This window comes from Cinclus cinclus, chromosome 5, assembly GCF_963662255.1.
Source record: "Cinclus cinclus chromosome 5, bCinCin1.1, whole genome shotgun sequence".
Taxonomy (NCBI): domain Eukaryota; kingdom Metazoa; phylum Chordata; class Aves; order Passeriformes; family Cinclidae; genus Cinclus; species Cinclus cinclus.
In genome coordinates this window covers 59170933-59191550 of record NC_085050.1, presented here as the reverse complement: position 1 = coordinate 59191550, position 20618 = coordinate 59170933, and the positions used below count along the sequence as shown (strand labels likewise).

Here is a 20618-nt window from a genome sequence, read left to right as displayed (position 1 = left end):
AAGATTGCGTTCCATTTTCTGGAACTTGCCCAGGAAGTTTCTGGTCGCCATCTTCTGTTGGTAGTAGGCCACATTTGATCCCAAATTCAAGTCTTTAGTAAGTCTCTAAGGCCTTTAATTAGGCCCTGCATGACTTAGAGGAGACTCTGTAGAGGAGAACAGCAGATTTGCATTTCTGTGGTACCACAGACTTTCAGTTAAACATCAGCACCTTCAGTGTCAGCCCTCACACGAGGGTGGTGATGCATTATTGCTGTCCCCAGGTGGGTCACTGATTTGATTCCAGCTTCTCAAGCTAAATCAAAGTCATTCTGCTGACCTATTTTAATGTCTTCAGCACACACCTTTTAACTATCTATCCCTCTTCTGCACATATTTAATATCAAAATCAATGCAAAACTTATACCTAACATTCACAACTGATTATTTCATAAGTTTTTAAAATTCCTAAGTAGGAAATCAGGCCTGTTGATTTGTGTTTATAAGTGTGGACATTAGTCTCCTGCTAACCTGCATTTTTAATTGCCTTTGCTGAGTTGCAGTGGATTTGGCTCCCCACAGTAAAAATGAGGTTTATTGTGATGTATTGCTATGCATAACTGAAGTGGCAGAGAGCAAGACTTGCCTGAGGCATGCTTCGGTGCATTGGAATTACAAATTTGTGAAGAATAGGGTTTATGCAGGTCCACTGAGATTATAAACTTTAAACAAAGATGCTATAACAGTAGCTAGTTTTTTGGTTTTTTTTTTCCTCTTCTTTCTTCCTGTTTGCCTTGACAGTAGAACTTAAATAATAGGGAAGCAGAATACAAGCAATTTGTACATTTTCTTAAAAACTGCCCAGAAAATGTCAGGAAACAAAATCATGTCACACTACTGTACCACACACGCCTCTAATGTGCATGTAATCAATACAGAAGAACACAGAATCGACACAAAAAAGGACAATTCTGAACAACTACTCCTAAAATATACTTGGGCATATTGGCTGGGCTGGGGACTGAGAGCCTCAACTGGGACATGTGCCTGGTCCTGCAAACTACTGCAAATCTACCCAGCCCCTGCTGGCTCCAGGGCATCCAAAGCTGTCCATCTTTACTCAGCACACCCTCCTGAGTAGATACTAGCAGGTCTCCACCTCTTTCCTTGTTAGATAAGGTTTTTAATAGCTCAGTGTGCTTTTGGGCCTTGGGAAAACCAGGCCTAGCTGGCAGCACAGATATACATTAATAGTTCATGAACTGTTCTCTTAATGGCCTTTGGAACTGCTTCCAGAGATGCTTCATTTCTGCCACGGTTAATACCCTGCTTACTTTCCATTTCAGCCTTCTTTGATGTAGGTCCCTCCAGTCAGACAGAAGAATATAAATTAAGTCAATTGTGATACACTCACTATTAATGCCATCAAACTACACAAATATATCCATTAGCCACATGCACTATTAGTATTAAGGCATGTCTACTCATGGGAACGCCTGTGGAATGAGGGAGGTGTGAATTTGTAACTTTTTCCACACACAACTTTTTCCCTGAGTAAGCTCTCACTGTTACACAAGGCACTCATCTGCAAGAGGAAATTAAGCAAAACCTCATCAGAGTGCTCAGTCTAGGTTAAAAGTGGGAACAGCACCACATTTGTCATCCTGCTCTGCCAAAATCCAGGTTCTGTCATGCACAATTAAAAATATCAGTTACTGGAATAGCTCAGCAATGCTGAAGATTTGGAGAACATTTTTTTGTTACAGTTTAGGAAACTGATTTGGAAGTAGTGCTTCTTTCAACAATCATTACTATCTTTACTGAACTGTAGACTACATTTCAGCAAATGTTAACTTTTAAGGTAAAAAAATCAAGACTGCACCTTTGTCACATGATAAAAAAAGAAAATACTGGTGCTCAAAATTACCTATTTTGGTCCCAAGCCATCAACTCCTAAACACCACACATTCAAAAAATTACAGCTATGCTCATAATAGTATTTTAAACACAAAGTCCTGCCGAACATTAATCACTTTAAACCTCTTTCACATGAAGAGAGTAATACACAGAGGTAGAAAGGGTTTTCCGTTCTTGCATTTGGAAGATTCAGAAATGGAACAGTCTTGCATATAAAGCTCATTATCCTGGATGCCTCTGGGAAAAAGCAAGGAATGTATTTGCATCATGATCATGTTTCTGGCCTCAAAAGTTTTTTTGCACTCTCCATTATTACTGGCATACTAAAGAAACCTGTTTTATTGCTGACAAGCCTTTTTCCAATAAAACCAGATCACCAGCGCTAATTATAATTACACACATCATGACAGCTTCTAAAAGCCTGGCAGGGAAAGCTCTCAGCGTCTCCCACCGCTTCCTAAACCTCTGCAGAGCTACGGCAATTTGCATCAGCAGGGCATCTGCCGCATGGAATTTCATTTGCTGAGCAGCACTGCTCCAGAGATGCTGGATGACAGTCCAGGGCCATTGGCTGTTTCCAGAGCAAATGCTGGCAACCCACGGGAACTGCCCGACACTCTGGGCTCCCTCCTTCCCATCACTCCCACAGCAATGGCTTTGCTGGGTGCTTCCTCACAGGGCTGACAAAAGCAAGGCACGTACCCATGAAACAGCTGAGCCAGCTCCTGGTGTCAGCCCACAAAAACATTTAGAGCCAAAAAAGCTCTGAAACAAAAACACAACATTAACTACAGTAACCCATTTGTAGAGACAAGCTCTCAGAAAGAATGCTCTTAACTGAGGGCAAATTACTACCACCTACACATGGCAATTTCAGGTGTACTAACTTCCTTGTTTTCCTCATCTCTCCCATCTGTTTCCTCTATTTTTGCATGCCCACATCACAAGTACGTGTTAATTTCTATTTGCCCATCTCTCCTTTCCATCTCCTCTACTTCCTTGCAGATTTGCCAGGGGCACAGAGCCTGCACTCTCCTCTCCAATGGACAGACTCCAGAGGGACTTCAGAGTAAGAAAGGAAATTAATTAGGAGTTTCACTCATCCAGGAAGTGTTCAAATGCAGAGCAGCTGGAGGTAACCCAACTGTTTTGACTGGGCTGTCAAGATGTGCGAATCACTGTACCTGCTTACCCATTCTCTCCTCACCCTGCCTCTGTTCCATCCCACTAGGGATGCTACACAAGAAGTATTTGTTAAATATTAAATTTTTTTAGGAAATTTTATCTTTCTCAAACATTTCTAGACCAGTATTTAAACTACCAGAGCAAGTACTGCTTGCAGATCTTAAGAGCAGTAATATAAGCAAGCTCCTTTCCTCTTTGTTCTTATGAAAAGGTAACACACCAGTTTTGCATATCATTTCACATGGCATTTTATTTATTAATCTTCGTGTTTGGGAAACTGATGCTAAGCTGCTGAGTTTTAAGATGCTCAAAATAACAACATGTGGCAAAGATGTGTAGTAATTTTATTTATTCTGCTGCACCAGAGCATACTCCAAATGCATAGCAGGACTCTCATAAACAGAAGGGGAGACAAAAGCTTCTCAAAGCAGAACACCAGAATCTAACACTCAAAGAGTTTTGGGGTGTGTCTGCCACTTTTTCAGTGTGCTCTGGAAAGGCATGTAAGGGTATGACCACCCATCCCAGTGCTCCCATGAAGTGGCTGGATATGGGATTAACAGTGGCAAGTGTGCACCAATCACACTCTACTCTCTGTCCCTCAACTCTAGCCTGATCGTGTGTCTTGAAATTACATTTTTGGATGTAATGTGAACCTTGGAATTGGACCAGAAGGTCATCAGCTCGAGACACTTTTTCCCACCATCTGTGCTGATTAATTGTAAAAGCCTTGTCTCTCATGAGGGACAATGTGCTAGAAGAGCTGAGTTGCTCTGCCCTTCTTAGCTTGGAGCCAGCTAGTGAACTCATGCAACAGATTATTAACTTGGGGAGTTCACAGACCTGTGAGAAGGAGCTGAAAGCAAATTTATTACCCTTATTTTAATTGATACTTGAAACTTAGTGCTCTCTTGCAGCAGGTAACACTGTTAGCTTTGCCTCTAATGACTTGACTTGTTTCATTACACAAACTGGTGATAAAACCAGTTGTCTCAGTTATATTCAATACTTTAGCAGTTAAGAATCCTAAAAACTGTCTTTAGGAGATACACTTATCTACAAATGCACAGCATGAAATCCTTAATAGTTTTTTCCACAGCCTCTGGGCTCAGTCTGCATTAACCCTAATCCTGGGAATAAATCTTGTCCCTTTCCTCTGCACTGAATGAGAGGGAGCGTGATTTTACCCTCTGGCCACTTGGCCCAGGAGCACATCATTTCACACACAGGCTCAAGGGAACAGGGCAGCACATGAGTTGTGGGCCACCTGGGAACAGTATCATACAGCTGAGAAGTGACAAGTACTAGATTCTGAACATAAGAAGGACTTTGTGCTTTTGAACAGCCAGGACAGTAACAGAAGCATGGAGGTGACCATTTAAAGGACATAAATAAACTTTATCAGCACAGCCTATATATACTGCTGCAATCACACAGGAGGAGTGGGGTACTTTGGATGGATCATGATGGGAATGGATATCTGTTGTCAGTGATCTTTTCCAAGTTTGCTGTGCCTGCTCAAGTTCCTCCTCTGTATAGATGATTTCTGCAAGACAGTGAGGTAAAGTCTTGTTCTGGACTGCAAAACAAGAAATTTAGGTGTCAGTGCTTAGGTGTCAATGCAGGCAAAGTCAAACTTCAAACAGTCAGACAAATCCTGCCTAACACAAGGTTTGATAGAATCATTCACTACTGTGTACATCTAGTGTAAAAAAGGAACTCCAATTAAGAAAATACTTACCTCAGAGACTTTGATGTCATGTTGACAGATGTCAGATGCTGCTTAAATTGTGAAGCCTACTGCATCAGTTATCAAGGTCTCCCATTCAATTTAAAAAAGCAGAATTAACATAGCAATCTGTTTCCTTCTTTCACTATTGTAGGTACATGTTGTGATTGCTGCTAACTGATGTAAAACATGCAACTCATACCTTGATCTCTCCGTGTCTGACTTTTTTCTGATTTACACACAGACTGGAGGTGCACTGGACATGTTCGCAGCAATCAATAAAACAGCTGCCCTGAGTGAGGAACTTTCACCAAACACAGACGATGCATCCACAAGCCCCACATATATTTCTGTGGTATATAATGGTATATATACATATATTTCTGTGGTATATATTATGTGGTATATAATATCTCTGTATTTCTCTGAAATATAAAACCTCCTGTTTGATTTCCAGTGTAATTCCCACACCCAATTTAATACTTGTTTAATATCCATACTATAACCAAGATGGTTCTTTGAAGCTGCCTTCATCATTCTTTTTCAGCTAGAATTAAAAAATAATTGCAATATATTTAAGAGACACTAGAGGGAAGTCAAGATGTCTCAACAACTCTTCCTAATAAATACTCCTTGTAGGCCTAAACCCTAAGTGAAAACCAAACATCCTCAACATGGTGCAAAAAATACAGGTTCTACTTACTGTGTTTATAGATGCCAAACAAATTATTAATTTACAGGATGGCCCTGCTGTTTCTTTTCCATTGGCACTCTGCATGCTGTGACACCCCAGGCTGTTTCCTCTCAGTGTTCCCTTGGAGATGCTGAGAGCCTGGAACTTTCACAGCTGTTAGCACTTGACAGTAATCTCCTGAAGCATTCAGACAGTGTGACACTCGCTAATATACACTGTAAATACAAGTTACTAATATGCTTTGTTTTCTTCCTTATTTACTGTTTGTTGCCAGCTGCCCAGTAACTTCTACCATGGACATATTTTTTTGTTATTTTTTCGACACCCATCACACTGATAAGGCTCCCACAACCCCCAGTTAAACCTTCCTGTGTGTCCCTTCACCAGCACTACAAAAAGGACTTACCTTCACACGGAGTGCAGGGGTAAGACAGATTCAAATTCAAATATGGTCTGAACAACTGCTTTATATCCCTGCTCTGAACCGCAGTGATCAGGCACAGGAATTCTTCAGGGTACACCAAAAACACTGGTTATGTGATTAACTTCTCCGTAAGTCCCTCCTTCCCCTCTCCCTACTTCTTACTCAGCCACCCATGTTTGCTCCCAAACAAGCAGCTATTCACCCCTTTGTCACTGTCTCCAGTCTAGGCTGACTTCATATCCTCACTTGTTATTTTACAATAGGGATGCCCTGGAACTTCATCCCCTGGCCATCAATTCTGTGAAATCAGTATTGCTTTATTCTGCCTGTGGCATGCTTCAGTTTCTCAATCCTGATGTCTGTTTGAAAGCGACGCAATTCAGGGTTAACCATCCACACATTTACCTTAACATATCTGTTTATCTTCACTCCCCAGCAAAAGGGGTAACAAAACAGAAACAAACAAAAAAAAACATTTGATATACAAAATAAGCTGATGGTAACACAAAGCCAAAAATAGCTTATTATGTTAAGTGCAAGGGAGAAAAGCCTTTATATAAAGCTTGATTGCAACAACATCTCAATTTACCAGCTTAAATACAAGACTTGCATTAAAATATTTCTTCGGATACATCTCTTGCTCTAAGGTGTTTTTTAAATTTATATACACATATCCAGTTGTAACACTTGACAGTAGTCTCATGAAGCATTCTAAGAGTATAACTTGGTAAGTACACACTGTAGATATATGAGTGCTTAATGTATGTATGATTTCTTCCTTCAAGGGTTTGTAACATTTTGTTGAGTACTAGCCTCAGACAGGTGACCAGCCACCTGATACAGTATAATACCCCCAAGCCCTTCCCTCAAGTCCCACAGTCTATGCTTCCACAGCTCACTGGATCCAGATGGTGTTGCCTCTTTCTGGTCTGCGAGACTCGACTGTCAGTTCTCCAAAAGTAGAGAAAAACTGCTCCATTTCCTTCTGCAGCATATCATTCCTCTTCTCTGCATCTTCCTTTGCCCTCTCTGCATTACGCATTTTGATTTCCACCATTGTGAACTTCTTCCGCTCTTGATCCAGCTCTTCATGCAGGGCCATCATTTCAGTCTCCAGGGTGAGATTTCTCTGCTCCAGGCTGCATGAAGGAAATAAAAGCAGACAGCTCCTGAGCAGCACTCCTCACTCGCTCAAGCAGAAACGCACACCAACAAATTCATACACGTCTTTTCAGTTCTAAAACTTAAGACTCAACTTCTGATGGACCTATCTACAAACCATGTCTTCATCCATGAACTGTTTCACAGGGAAAGCTCTTTGGCAGTTTGCTAAAAAAGTACCTCTGTCTCTTTGTAGCTCATTTGGAAAACACCTTTGAACAGCAAAAGGCACAGAAGCAAACAGCTCCATCTAATTCTCCAGGAGAAGGCTTACTATTCCATTTACTTCCCAAAGTGTTGACACCTAGCTGCTAGTTGCAGTAGTATTACTTACAAGGTCAGAATAGCGCCCTGAATACCTTTGTTTCACTGCTAATCTCCTTTCTTCAGCTGACCTGCCTGCTGTATCTATTTGCCAATATGGACCTGCATGTGTCTGTAAACATGCGTGTTACGGAGCTCAGCAAAGTGAGGCCCTACACCTGTGCCATGGCAACCCCAGGCACACCTACGGGTTGGGCAGAGAAGAGACTGACAGCAGCTCTGCTGAGGAGGATTTGGGAGTGATGGTTGTTGAAAAACCCCGCATGAGCTGGTGCTATGTACCCACAGCCAAGCAAGCCAATAATTGTATCTTGGGCTGCATCCAAAGCAGTGTGGCCAGCAGGGTGAGGGAGGGGATTCTTCCCCTCCGTTCTGCTCTAGTGAGATCCCACCTGGAATACTGTGTCCAGCTCTGTCTGGTGCCCCTAGCATAAGGAGGACATGGACCTGTTGGAGCAAGTCCAGAGGAGGACCATGAATTTGTAAGAGGACTGGAGCACCTCCCCTATGAAGATAGGCTGAGACAGTTTATGCTGTTTAGCCAGTGAAGGGAGGGTTGTAATGGAGATCTCACTGCAACCTTCCAGCATCTGAAGGGGGCCTACAGGGAAGCCAGAGGGGCCCTTCATGAGGAACTGTAGTGATAGAACAACAGGGAATGGCTTCAGACTGGAAGAGAGTAGGTTTAGATCAGATGTTTGGAAAAAAATCCTTACTGTGATGGTGTTGAGGCACTGGCACAGCTTGCCCAGAGAAGCTGTGGCTGCCCCATTCCTGGCAGTGTTCAAAGCCAGGCTGGATGGGGCTCTGAGCAATCTGGTCTGGTGGGAGGTGTGCCTGCCCAATGCAGGGGATTAGAACCGGATGATCTTTAAGGCCCATTCCAACCCAAGCCATCCTATGATTTTAGTAGTACCAAACAGTCAGCACACATATTAAACTGTACATGAAGTGCTCTACTACACTGCACACTACGCTGGAAATAGTGATGTGGGTGAAAGACTGCAACACTCTTGTGTGCTGCACTTTGACTGGCAGCTGCTGTTGCCAGCAGCTCTCACGTTGTGATCTATGACATGCAGTGCCAGAGGTACCAGTGCATAGAGCTGCCGTGTAACAGAGGTGAGAACAGAAAATCCCGAACAGCTTAACTGAAAACCTTTATAACAAAGAGAGCACGTTCAGCTCTGCACTGCTGAGTGCACTAATTAACTCTAAGCCCAGACTTTGAGGTTATTCACTGATGATTACAATCACCCACCCCAGCCACCTTGCTCTGTATGAGCAGCATCTGCACCGTCTGTAGGCAAAGACATATCCCTCTCTTGCCCTCTTTCAAGAGGTTTGAGCTTTGAAAGAAAGGCTCAGCGGCAGAGCAAAGACAGGACGATGAGCAGAGGTAACTCCCAGATGCTGCATTTTCTCAGGAGGAATGAGGCCTGCAAAGGAGTTCAGCAGTCTCCCCAGCCCCAAAAACTAGGAGTGGAATATGACACAACACTGCTTTCACTGAAAGGTGACAGTTGCCTTTCTCTCAAGAATAAGCCTGAACTAATGGAAGCACTATGAGAGTCAACTGATTTTGTAAATTAGATTTTATACAGATACTCACAAGGTTCTGGCTTTACTTTTGACACCAAGAGGATAGCGTGTCACAACCATAGCAAACAACTGCTCTGAAGAAAACTCCTCTGGATCACAGTATCATTGAAGCAAAGTCAACAATGAAGGATGACAAACCCATTGGCAAGCACCTAGTGAGTGACACAGTAGTGACCGGAGCTAGTGCAAGTCACGAGAGGAAAAACTTGGACTTACTCTGCAAAAGGCAGTCAAATGGCAGAGCACCAAACTATCTTACCTTTTTATCTTTGTCTCATATTCTAGTTTTTGCTTGGCCATTTCTTGCTTCAAGCTGGACACCAGACTGTGCAAAGCACTGTGGTTGTTGGAACTGTTGGGCACGAACGTTTCACTGTTATCACTGCTGCTGGTGGCACGGCTACTATGGCCCCCCACACTCCTCCTGTCACTTTTGTTCTCATAGTCACCTGGGTTAGAGAGGTCTTCGTGTGGTGGCCCATCCAGCACAGAGTCTTCAAAGTTACCCGCATAAAAGTCCTGCTCAGGGCAGGTGGTGGTGGATGAGCGACAGGAGTTGGAGTGCTCTGGGAGGGATATTTCACACGAGGACGTGGACCAGGTGGCACTGTCCACACTCTGTTTGTCATCAGAGTTCACCATAGAGAACTGCTGGTGCACATTGTCATAGGTGGAAAGCCTGTTGTGCTGGCCTGACTCCCCCACCGATGGCTCCCTCTGCTTGTTGTCCCTCAGAGTGACGTAGCCATTGGGCACCCAGCCCGGGCTCCGGCTGCCGAGGGTGCTGCTGTGCCCGTCCGTGCTGGACACGCCCATCCGCACCCCTCCGTTCTGCACACTCTGTGTCCCCATCTTGGTCGCCGGCCCTTTCAGGGATGACGTTCTCCTGGCTTGCAGGGAGCAGTTTGGTAAGGTCTGGCTTTTCTCCGGGCCCTCCACAGAGCTGCTGAAGGACCCGTTGGTGACTATGCCGCTACCTTTATTAAAAGCAGGATTTTTTTTCACCATGAGTGGTGGGCTCCTGGTGACATCTGGTTTCTGGATGCTGTTCCTGGGGCTATTTGTCTTGCTGCCTGGCAGAGCAGTCGGAGACTCGCAGTCCATGCTTCCCCTTTGGGGAGACTCGGGTGTGTCCCAAGAGCAACGCCTCACTGCCGCCTCCTTGGTATTGTTGTTCTCTTTGTTCTGTAGCTGCCCTGCAGTAGTTTTCTTTGGAATTTCATTGTTGTTGTTGCACACCTCAGGTCCCATCTGAGGGTCTATATCCTTGGGAAACAGCTCTTCATGTTTGCTAATCATCACTGACATGAGCTGCTGGACTACTACTGTACCTGAAAGAGGAATACCAAGCACGTGGTTGTGAATGGCCTGTTTTATTTAAGGCATAAATATATTTTATCTACCAGATTCCACAAATACTTAGCAAACATTCACCTTATACAAACATTGACACAATACATTAATCTGTGTAACACCCTGAATGTTTAACTTAAGGCTGAAGTGCCTCTTGGCTACAGGGCCACATCAGCATTATCTCTTCCTTCCATCACACCAAGCCAGCAAGGCCTCACAAACCCCTAAAAACAACGGGAACATTTGCAAAGAAGCGGTTACTGTGACAGTAACTGCATCCCATGAAGACCACAGGAGGAGATAATGAGCAAAACATGGTATCATCATTCTAATTGATGGCTTTCCACTCAATGTGGCAAACATTTTAAAACTGAAGTCTCATTCTGGCACAGCACTCGTGTTTGGTAGTTTAACAGTAAATGGGCAGGCAAGGGATATGCACTGCTGAAACAGAAATTTTAGTCTTCTGAAGCAAAACAGTGCAGTAATGAGAGAGAATTAATTTAATGTGAATACATTTAACCACTCCATGGTGAGACTATATGCAGCCAGAGAACTCTTACCACGTAAAAGCACACTATGGAAGTAATGCAGGACCACAGCTTGCTGCTTCCTGTAACAGATGGCCACCTTTCCTCTAAAAAACCAGCCCCTTGGTGTGCACACCACTTGAACTGCACTGTAATTTACACACTAGCATTTAGAACTTGACTTGGCATGATAAAGATGTGCAACTCTATTTTGCTCAGCAGACCCTCATTAAGGTTTATGAAGAATATTTCAGGAACAAGGTCAAGGTAGTTATAAAAACCACCTCATTTTTAATCTGCTAAAAAGCTTTCAGAGGCACACTGCGCTCTTCTAATCAATAAATTCCCACTGTGCAAAATCATTTCACATCAATGCCTTTGTAATACTCTGGATTTTATATCCCACCCTTTTAAAATACTAGTACCAAGAGTCAATTCAATGTGGGTACTTAACTCTTTTTTAGGTGTTCTCACTTGTTTGTTCGCTGAGGTAAAATGATACTTTAGAACTAGGCAGCAGAAAAAGTCACTTAGCTAATCCCTGGCACACTTAGCTGCATTCCTTCTGAGAACCTTACGTGTTGTGTGCAGAACTTTACTACAAACATTGCTGTGTCCTCAGGCAACTTTTATGGCTGCATTTGACAGGAAAAAAATTCCCCACAGCTGGAATTCTGAAGGAGATCTCTGCTGAATCAAACAAAACCAGCTCCTCATCCCTATCATAGGATATGGTTCCCCATAGCTGCATGTTTTATTTTGAATGACTGTGCAAGAAAAGCACTCTGTGTCTTCCAAAAGGCAAAGAGAAATGATGAAGGGTGGCCATGAGCACCAATCAATGTGTAATCTTTGTTCAAAGTCCCTACACATTTAAATACGTGTAGCTCAATTGCAAACCAGCACTGCCTTATGTCAAATCTTACAGTTATACTTAAAAGAGGTCATAAATCTGTTAAATCAAATCCGTTTCTCAGTTAGAAAGGTGCATGTGTTTTCCTACAGAGAATGTAGTATCCATCCCATTTCCTACAACAGGTACCATCATATTAATTCTGGGGCTGTTGATAAGCAGGCTGGAGAACAGCTCAGTATTCACAGATTTCATACATGATTTGGAAATGCCGTGTTTCTGATCACAACACAGTCATTGCCATAAGAATTAAAAAGAAGGAGGAGAAAAAATAAGGCTTCAGAAAAACAAGTGAATGAACAAAGTATAGAGTGAATTGTATCTGGGAAGAGAAAAAGCATCATAGTCACCGGAAAAGAGTAATTCCATACACTATCAAATAAACTGCAAAAACTGCATTTTTTTGAGTTTTCAGTGCACAATCTATGTACAGCCCTAATTTTCGAGAAAGTTGAGTAAATCCTACACATTAAAAAAACACGTTTGATTGCAGAAAAGGCATCATGTACTTCATGCAGAATAAAAGTCACAAAGACTAGAAAGAAGTCATAGGAGGACATTGTCACATCCATATTTTTGTCTTAATCACAGCAAAATGCTACAGCTGAACATGGCTGTAAGTGAGAGCATGCAGCTGGTAAATTGATACCTGTTGTTCAGGAAGGCATGCAATACACAACTGCCTTGTGGGGGTTCTACATGGGTCACTGCAGAGTGAACCTGAGCTTTTCCTTGTCCTCAAGAACCACAGGTGAAATATTAACTGCACTCCAACTGCATGTGCTGAGTAAGAACATGCCATGCTTGCAGGAAGTTTTGAGAGAGAAGAACCATGTTTAGTGAAGCTGCAGAACAATCTCATGCAAGGTCTGTTTGCAATGCTGCAGATTTCAGTACCTTTCATAATAACTCACAAAATTTAACATGTCATTAAGGTTAAAAGTTTCTGTCTTTGTATAACAGATACATGGAACTTACTGCACATACTGCATGGACTGGTATGTGCTGGTAATAAACCTAAATACATTTCTTCTTTGCTCTTACAAGTTATGTACAGTAAGCTCACCCTCCATGATAGTCAGAGGATCTTCCACTTTGGGGCGCAGGATGTTGGGGCCAAAAACTGTAGCCAGGTTCTGCACACTCATTTTGTTCACACCTGAATATGACTGGACTTCATCAAGGAATCTGTGGGGAAGAAAGAGGTCCTTAAGGAACATGTAAGGAGGAAAATTAGGAAAAAGAAAGTCAAGTCATGTGATTGTTTCCTAACACAGTTTAAGTACTGCATTCCAAATGCAAACAAAGCCAATAACTACAGCTAGAAATGGAAAAAAAAAGGTCCTATCAAGACAATACACCAAGACAATTCACTTCTACTTTCTTGAACTCCTTGCCTGCTTATGAAAGAAAAGTCACAATCTTGATAGAACAAATTACTAATTAGTCATGCAGTAAACCTACCATTTTAGTACCTTCACTTGAGTTCTCCAGTCCTCCAAGTGTGAGTAATGTTTTTCCTTCAGGGCACATTCACAGACAGGTCTGTCTGTCAGCTCACACTTATAAATAACATTGTGATATTCTTGCAAGAGCACTTACCTACAGATGTATTTCAGCAGATTGTAATTGACAGCTGGCAGGCTCTTTACTTGCTTCACCAGTTCTTTCAGGCCCTTTAAGAGGTTTAAGGAAAAATAAAGAGTGAATAGCACAGTTTTTTTAATATTTTATCAGAGATTTAAAAAAAACATCAGCAATTCCAATTACAAGACAACAGATACACCACTGACACTGCATCATTAAATACAGGTTATTATCAGGAACAGCTTGGAGAACCCATTTTGGATTAGGCTAACACTGACTAGCTCTGGAAAAACAAGAAAATAAATAGCTTGGTTTCATCGTGTTTTTTCTTTTTCTTTCATTCTTTCGTTTTTTTTGACCATCAGCTCCATTCCTCCTGCTGATAACAAGGCTAAGCCTTCCAGGAACAGTTCTGGTTTGAACAAGCTAGCATTTCCTACAAGAAACTACTTGGTTATTTTACCCATTTCTGGTCCATGCAAGATTCTGACTAATAAACAACTCCTGATTTAACAGCAAGAGTTGAACAGCAACCATCAAGACCTTTCCTTTAATGGCTCAGAGTCTAATCCATAAAAATATATGTCTCTTCCATGCAAAATGGAAACTATTGACTACAATGATATTCACTTGAACTGGATTCAGTGACATGCAATAAATAGCTATGGTTATGCTACACACCTTTATTCAGAATTCCCAAGGACCCAGGTGGCAACAATTTTCATACAAAACTTGCTTACATTAATAGATGCTCATTTGCATTAGGACAACTGCCAGCTTCTCTCCTGAAAACTGGAACAGCCTTTTATTTCATCCTACTTGAGTTACCAACTCACCGTTTCTTCCTCCTTGCTGAGCATCTTGGCACAGGAAAGAAAATCTTCATATTTTGCATACGGTACAACTGGTTCTGGGAGTTCCCTTAGGTACAGCTTGAGCAGTGAAGCCACGGTGTGCACATCTGTGTTGCTGTTGGGGTGGAATACAAGAAGTCATTACTGTGAATCAGGATGATACTGTGAGATGTCATGACAAGCTAAAACCTGCCACTTTTCCACTGTCACCCCACATTTTACTCATCCGCAATATATACATTCACAAACCCTATCCTGTAATCTGGTTTTTGTTGGATTTTTTTGTCAGATTTTTCTTTTTGTCCTATAAAGAACTCAGGATACCCACAGGCAAATGCCTCTCAACTCTAGTGATTTATTACCATAAATAATTAGACATAAGGCCCTCTGCAGAGACAGGTATGGAGGAGACAGAGCCTGCCTCTTGTTGACAAGCAACTCCCTTCAGACATGTAAAATTCATCTTAAATGACACCCTTCATTTTCACCCGAGTTAGAAACAAGGCATTCACACATTGGGAATTTTTCTTCTACTAGAGATGGCCCTAGCTCCCCAAACATGCCCAGCATATCTCCATTCCATCTTATCACCATGTCCTTTGTTACCAGTATTCAGGGAACAGGTTTTAAAGGAAACCACATATACCACAGGTATTTAGTTGAAGTCTACCTGCTGGAATTACAGCTCTTTCCCTGACATGCATCTTTTTCCTATGGGCTCCCACTGAATTATTACTGTGCCTTTTGGCTGTACTCTTACACTGAAAACCTGGATATATTTTACACTCAGAAGCACAGATCCCTGGGAAATGAGCTTTAGCTCTATCCTGTACCAAATAAGCTGAGGCACCAAACAGAAAACGTCTGAATGCTTGTAGAACAGGAAAGATCAGAAGGCCAACAGCCAAAGACCTGATATGACATATGCTTCCCATAACTGCATTTGCAGAAATTTAAGGTTTTGTCGGATACAGCTAGTAGGAGCCTCAGCTGTTTATCAGGAACACTAAAAGTAACAAAGGGGAAGGGCTGCAATCACAAGTTCAGACAATGCAATCACACTTGCTTCAATGTTTCTGTGGTGTGTAAAGTTACACTCTGCAAACTTAGGAGTACTTATCTGAAAATAAGTAAGGAGAAAGTACATATAAGGCACAAGTTAGCATGTAGAAATCTCTCTAGCATTATGTCTAGTTCCATCCCTGGGTTTAGCTACTCAGGCATTTATTCAAATCCTTACTGGAATGTTCTACATGTTTTCCCTGGTTCAGATAAAGAATTGTATTGCAAGCTGCTATCTTTCCCTCTGATTTTCAAAAAATCACAGAAGGGGGCATTACATTTTGCTCATTTCACTAATAAGAAACAGAAAACGCACATACCTGCCCACAATGTGCATTATTATGTATTTTCTTTTTCTTTGAAGACTTTGCACATGGAGTATTTTTTTAAACTCACAGTGCCTCAAAGGGTGACATTGGTATGTGACGCACTTAAGCTTTGCTAGAGGTATGTTAATCATTATTTTGGAATAATCTGTTAAAACAGTAATGGCTTTTACTAAGTTAAATCTTAACAGGAATGGTGGGAAGCAACCTTAGAGTAATGTGGTATGGTATGTCAGAAGAAGAGAGATGATGAAGCACTGTATATGTTTAAATATTCACCACCACTGAACTCCTCAGAATGAATGTGCAGAAAACATTTCTACTTCCAACACGAATAATTCCTAGCTCAAATTTTAAAAATTCCATTTTCAAGAGAAACTCTATAAAACACTAATGCAAAGCCACATTTTTAAAATAAGGTTCAAACTCTAATCTCTTGATTGCAATCCCCTGTGGTAGAGTGGTATGAATTCAAAACAGTGAATTTGAATAACCTCCACAATTTTTGGATAGATATGTAACAAATGTGGGTAACTACTAGCACGAAACTAGGTATGATTCTACTCTTTTTTGAGATTTCAAATGCTAGCTGAGATTTGGCCTGTAACCTTTCTGTACTACCTACTCTCAATTCAGCACTGATCATTCTTCTGAAGATTTTATTATTACTGATTTTTTTTTATTTTAACAAGGGAACTCCTCACACCTTGCTGAAGGACTTAACCACATCTTTACAGACTCTATTTGCATAAACTGGAGAGGTCTTTCCAAAACACAAGAATCCAGCAGGTTAAGTGAGAGAAATTACTGAAGAGCAATCAGAAGTCAGCACACAGGTCACTCAGTATGGAGATAACACAGTAACATCTCCCCTTCTTTGTACTGCCAGGATCATGCTTCACATAGTATGCAAGAGTAATTTTACACCAGTCCTTGCTATGGAATACTTGTTCCTAGAAGGTTCAGCAGCTGAAGGATAAAAAGGCTGAAAAAGCCTTGAAAATGAATACAATTTATAAACTTTCTTTTTGGTGTGAAGTACTGTTAGATTATCACTGCAAGATGTAACCCGAGTGCCAAAACCTGTGGGTCTACGATGGAAGAACTGAGAGATAAACAGGGAGACAGGATGCTGAGGAGGAAGGAAACTGGGAAGTGTTGCTCTCAAATTAACTTCCTGAAGCACATGCTGTATTTAAAAATATATAGAAAGGTGTTTCATAAAATGGGATTAGAAACCCAGGTCACAATCAGCAGACAGAGATATATACACAATATTTTAAACTAATTTTGCACTATTATTATTATTATTATTATTATTATTATTATTATTATTATTATTATTATTAGCAATACCACAGACTGCCACGAGATGGTGGGGTTGCAAAGTAAGATTTTGGAACATCTGTTATTTCTTCCCTTAACTGTACTGGACCACTTCTTAGGATTTAATCTATTTGTGCAGAAATTACCATGCAGATTTGGGCAGCACAAACAAAATATACACAGTCTGTATACACAGACACACTACCTGCCAAGCCCTTTAAGAATTGGACTTTTAAATTCTATTTATCAACATTTAGACCGAAACTAGTAACTTCCTTTTTTGAGTGCAACTGTGGCTATAAAAATGTCAATATTTTTATGAATAATGTAACTAAAAGACTGTCTCTCAGAATTTGAGACTTGTTTAGACCTTGCAATGTAGCGTCTGTTTTTTTTCAACTTTTGCTTTAAATTACAGAGGACAATTTTTAAAATCCCAGAATCCTGTCCTAATGCATCTATATTTTGGATGTTTCAGTCCACAAATAACCACCTAGCACTTTTCAGCCACAAAGGACAGCTGTAGGTTTCAAAGAAGTGCTGAACTGGAGGACTTGGGGGCATTTATTTCCCTTTTTAGTCTATGGTGTTCCATCCTCAGTCTAAGTCAAACAACAGCACTTGTATTTCTTCTTTGAGGACAATTGGTGTAGTCTGTAAAACATGGATCCTTTGCAGACCTATGGAAGACCTTTTCCTCATGGACTTTTTTCAGCTAGAACTGATCAGATTAAGACAGGGCAGAATTTCCCCCTTGAGCACTGTCCTTGCCTACATTCCAGAATCATTAACAGCTACAGAAATTTAATGATTATACCTATCTGCATATTTCTTTTGCTAGCTGACTGTATAATATCAAAGTGTTTCATGATTACATGTTCATAATTAACACAATTAGAAGTATTCATTAATTTTTATTAAAATACAGTATGTCAATTCTGGCAGAAAATCCTCTGTTATCTAAATTAGAAAAACTCTCATTAACCAAGCCAGACTTTCTCCAAGTGCACAATTACGAGCTTGAAATGGGAACGACTAAGCACAAAGTGGGGAATTGAATGTAACATAAAAAGCATCAGCAAGCTGAGAAACAGCTATTTTGGCATGTTGTGGTGGGAGGTCTGAGGAAGATGACTTATCTCACTGAAATACTAAACTGCATTCATGGTGGCATTTCCAAAGGAGCATCCCCCATTCCAGTACTGTACATGCACAGGCATGACAAATGCGAACGTGACCCAGCCTCTCCTTAGTCATCAGACTGCCCATACTCAAAGCCCCATTTCATCTGAACTTTGTCATCAATATCTCTCATGGCGTTGCTGTTTTGACAGCACTTTCCTTTGTGATACCACAGACACCATGGAAGTGGCTGTCAGACCGATTACACTCCCTGGAGTTTTTCACTCTCTCCACCATAAACAATATCCCTGAAGCCCAGCAGGTCACCAGAAATCCAGGCATAACCCTCGCACTCAGACCAGCAGACAGCATGCTCAGAGAGCTGGAGTCAGCACTTCAGAGCACAAAGCCAACAAACCCCTCATAAACTCTCTGAGAGGAAGTATTAACAAGGCAAGGTCACATTACAGAAAGATTAATGCCATGCCAAAAATAGCTCTAGATCATAATGGCACACAAACAGTTTGCACCAAGAACAAACAGTAGGGAACAACAAGCTGTCAGGCTGTAATTCAATTTAGGAGTCCTGGTAATAAAACAAAGGAGAACATAAAAGTTTGCATACTAGTTTGACTGATTTTGGGAGGCAGGCTCTGGTCCAGAAACTCAAAGGTCAGGGTAACTTAATGTGCTATGTGATTTTTCTTCCCCTATGTGGCTATCTTCAAAGCATTACTCTATATAATTTTCCTACATACTGTAGGGATCTAGTACAAGCAGTCCTGTGCCTCATTTAAGCACCAGATTAAATTTTGCCTACAACTTGTGAAACATATATGAAAGCATTTAACAGTTTAGCTCTAGTATAAGGTAACAACTGATCTCTATTGTTTTTGTGTTTAGCCAGAGAAATATACCAAATCTATCCTGCTCCTTTGTCCCTGTGCTCACCATTTTTACAAAGCATGTTACCTTCCACAGTCCATACAGAATAGTGAAGATTGGCAGACTCTATTTCCAAGTTAGATACCAACTGCAGCAATTGTAACAGCAGCCAATTTATGCAGGTTTATAAAGGTTTTAAAAACAGCAATGAAGACAGCAATTTAGCACAAAGAAAAAGACAAACTCTATGGGGAAGGATGTTAAAAATTACTTCCAAAAATACAGATCCTTAAAGAAAGAGACATAAGTGCTTTCAGGTAAGGTGGGCAGAGGTCTAAAAAACAGATGGGTTCCCTCTAGGAAAAAGATCTACCAGCTCCACTGAATATACTGGTAATTATTTTCTCTTGATAGCAGAAAAACTGTTAAGTTTCTCCAAGATTTTTCAGGGATTTCAAGCATATGTAAAAACACAGAAACCCAACACAAATAACTTACCTGCTCTTGTTTACTGGAAGAAAAGCCACAAATTTTGCAACCCAGATAAGAATGCTTGAAAAAAAATCACCCTCTCAGACTGTGCACATAGTAACAAAATGTCATGCTTTCTTAAAGGTGACCATGGCTGTCTAAGAAATAATTTGTCTCTGGCAAATACAATATACAGCTGCCTTTTTTTTTTTTTTTTTAATTGGAGCTGACAAACCAACCATTTCTGAAACTGAAATTTACTGCCAATAACTAAAAACACTCTGAGGAGAACAAACCTAACTAAAACACAACAGGACACCAATTAAGACTGATTTAATGACCCTTGCATCACACTAGATATGTCTCCTAATGTGTATTTAATTGCTAGACTAGAACTTTAAGTTGTGCCATATGCAGAGGTTACTTCTGTTAGGTGGTTAGAATGAGGGCTGGAATTGGAAAGGGCATGGAAGTGAGTCCAGAGGCATAGCTGATGAGCAGATTGAGAGATCAGGGAAGAAAGTCTGGAACCAGCAGAAACAAACAGGAATTTTCACAGGCCTAAGGCCATTTGTGTTTGGCAGGAACAAGCTTTCGAGTAAAGACTTAATTTCACAGAAAAACGTGGAGTTTTAGGGATTACTGCACTTTGCCAGTAGGAAGGCATACAAAGCCCCTTCTTTGTGGGAAACTATCTGTTTTGAAATAAATTTCTTATGTACAGGCTTGGATCTGGAAAACAAAGAACAATTTTTTTTAGAAAACACAACCAGTGTTTTCTACTTGCCATCTGCACAGTGCCAATGTAGACTGCAGCCCCACCAAGACATGTCCTGTTTCCTGCATTCACCAAAATTTTAAAGCATTCTTTGCCTCTGGAGGAGAAAAAGAATTGTGCATGTGCTCCTTCTCACTTCACCTGGACATTGTCTTATTTTGCTTCAACAATCCCAGTGACTGAATGCACAGGAACACAGCAGTTTTACATTCTGGATTATTTGCCTCCAGTGAATAAGCATGTCCCAGCTATCACAAAGTACCAATTTAGGTACCTTTTTCTCAGCTGACTGCAATGGTAACCAGAGCAGAAACATTCTGTTCCTTCTTTAGACCTATTCATACCCATAAGAGAATATACTGGGGATTTTGTTTTGCTAAATATGCTTTCCTTCTC

At 41.1% G+C, this 20618-nt stretch overlaps 1 protein-coding gene across 2 annotated transcripts in view; it reads right to left on the bottom strand.

Annotated features, from left to right (window-relative positions):
- Positions 1–6823: 6823 nt before the first annotated feature.
- ARHGAP24 (Rho GTPase activating protein 24) overlaps positions 6824–20618 on the bottom strand; it is a 153402-nt gene continuing 139607 nt past the window's right edge. For both annotated transcript variants that reach the window (XM_062493052.1, XM_062493051.1), the window contains 5 exons: positions 14235–14367; positions 13414–13487; positions 12878–12999; positions 9275–10346; positions 6824–7067 (listed from right to left, as the gene is read on the bottom strand). In XM_062493052.1, coding sequence (XP_062349036.1) covers positions 6824–7067; positions 9275–10346; positions 12878–12999; positions 13414–13487; positions 14235–14367 — 1645 coding nt within the window. The remainder of the gene's footprint in view (positions 7068–9274; positions 10347–12877; positions 13000–13413; positions 13488–14234; positions 14368–20618) is intronic.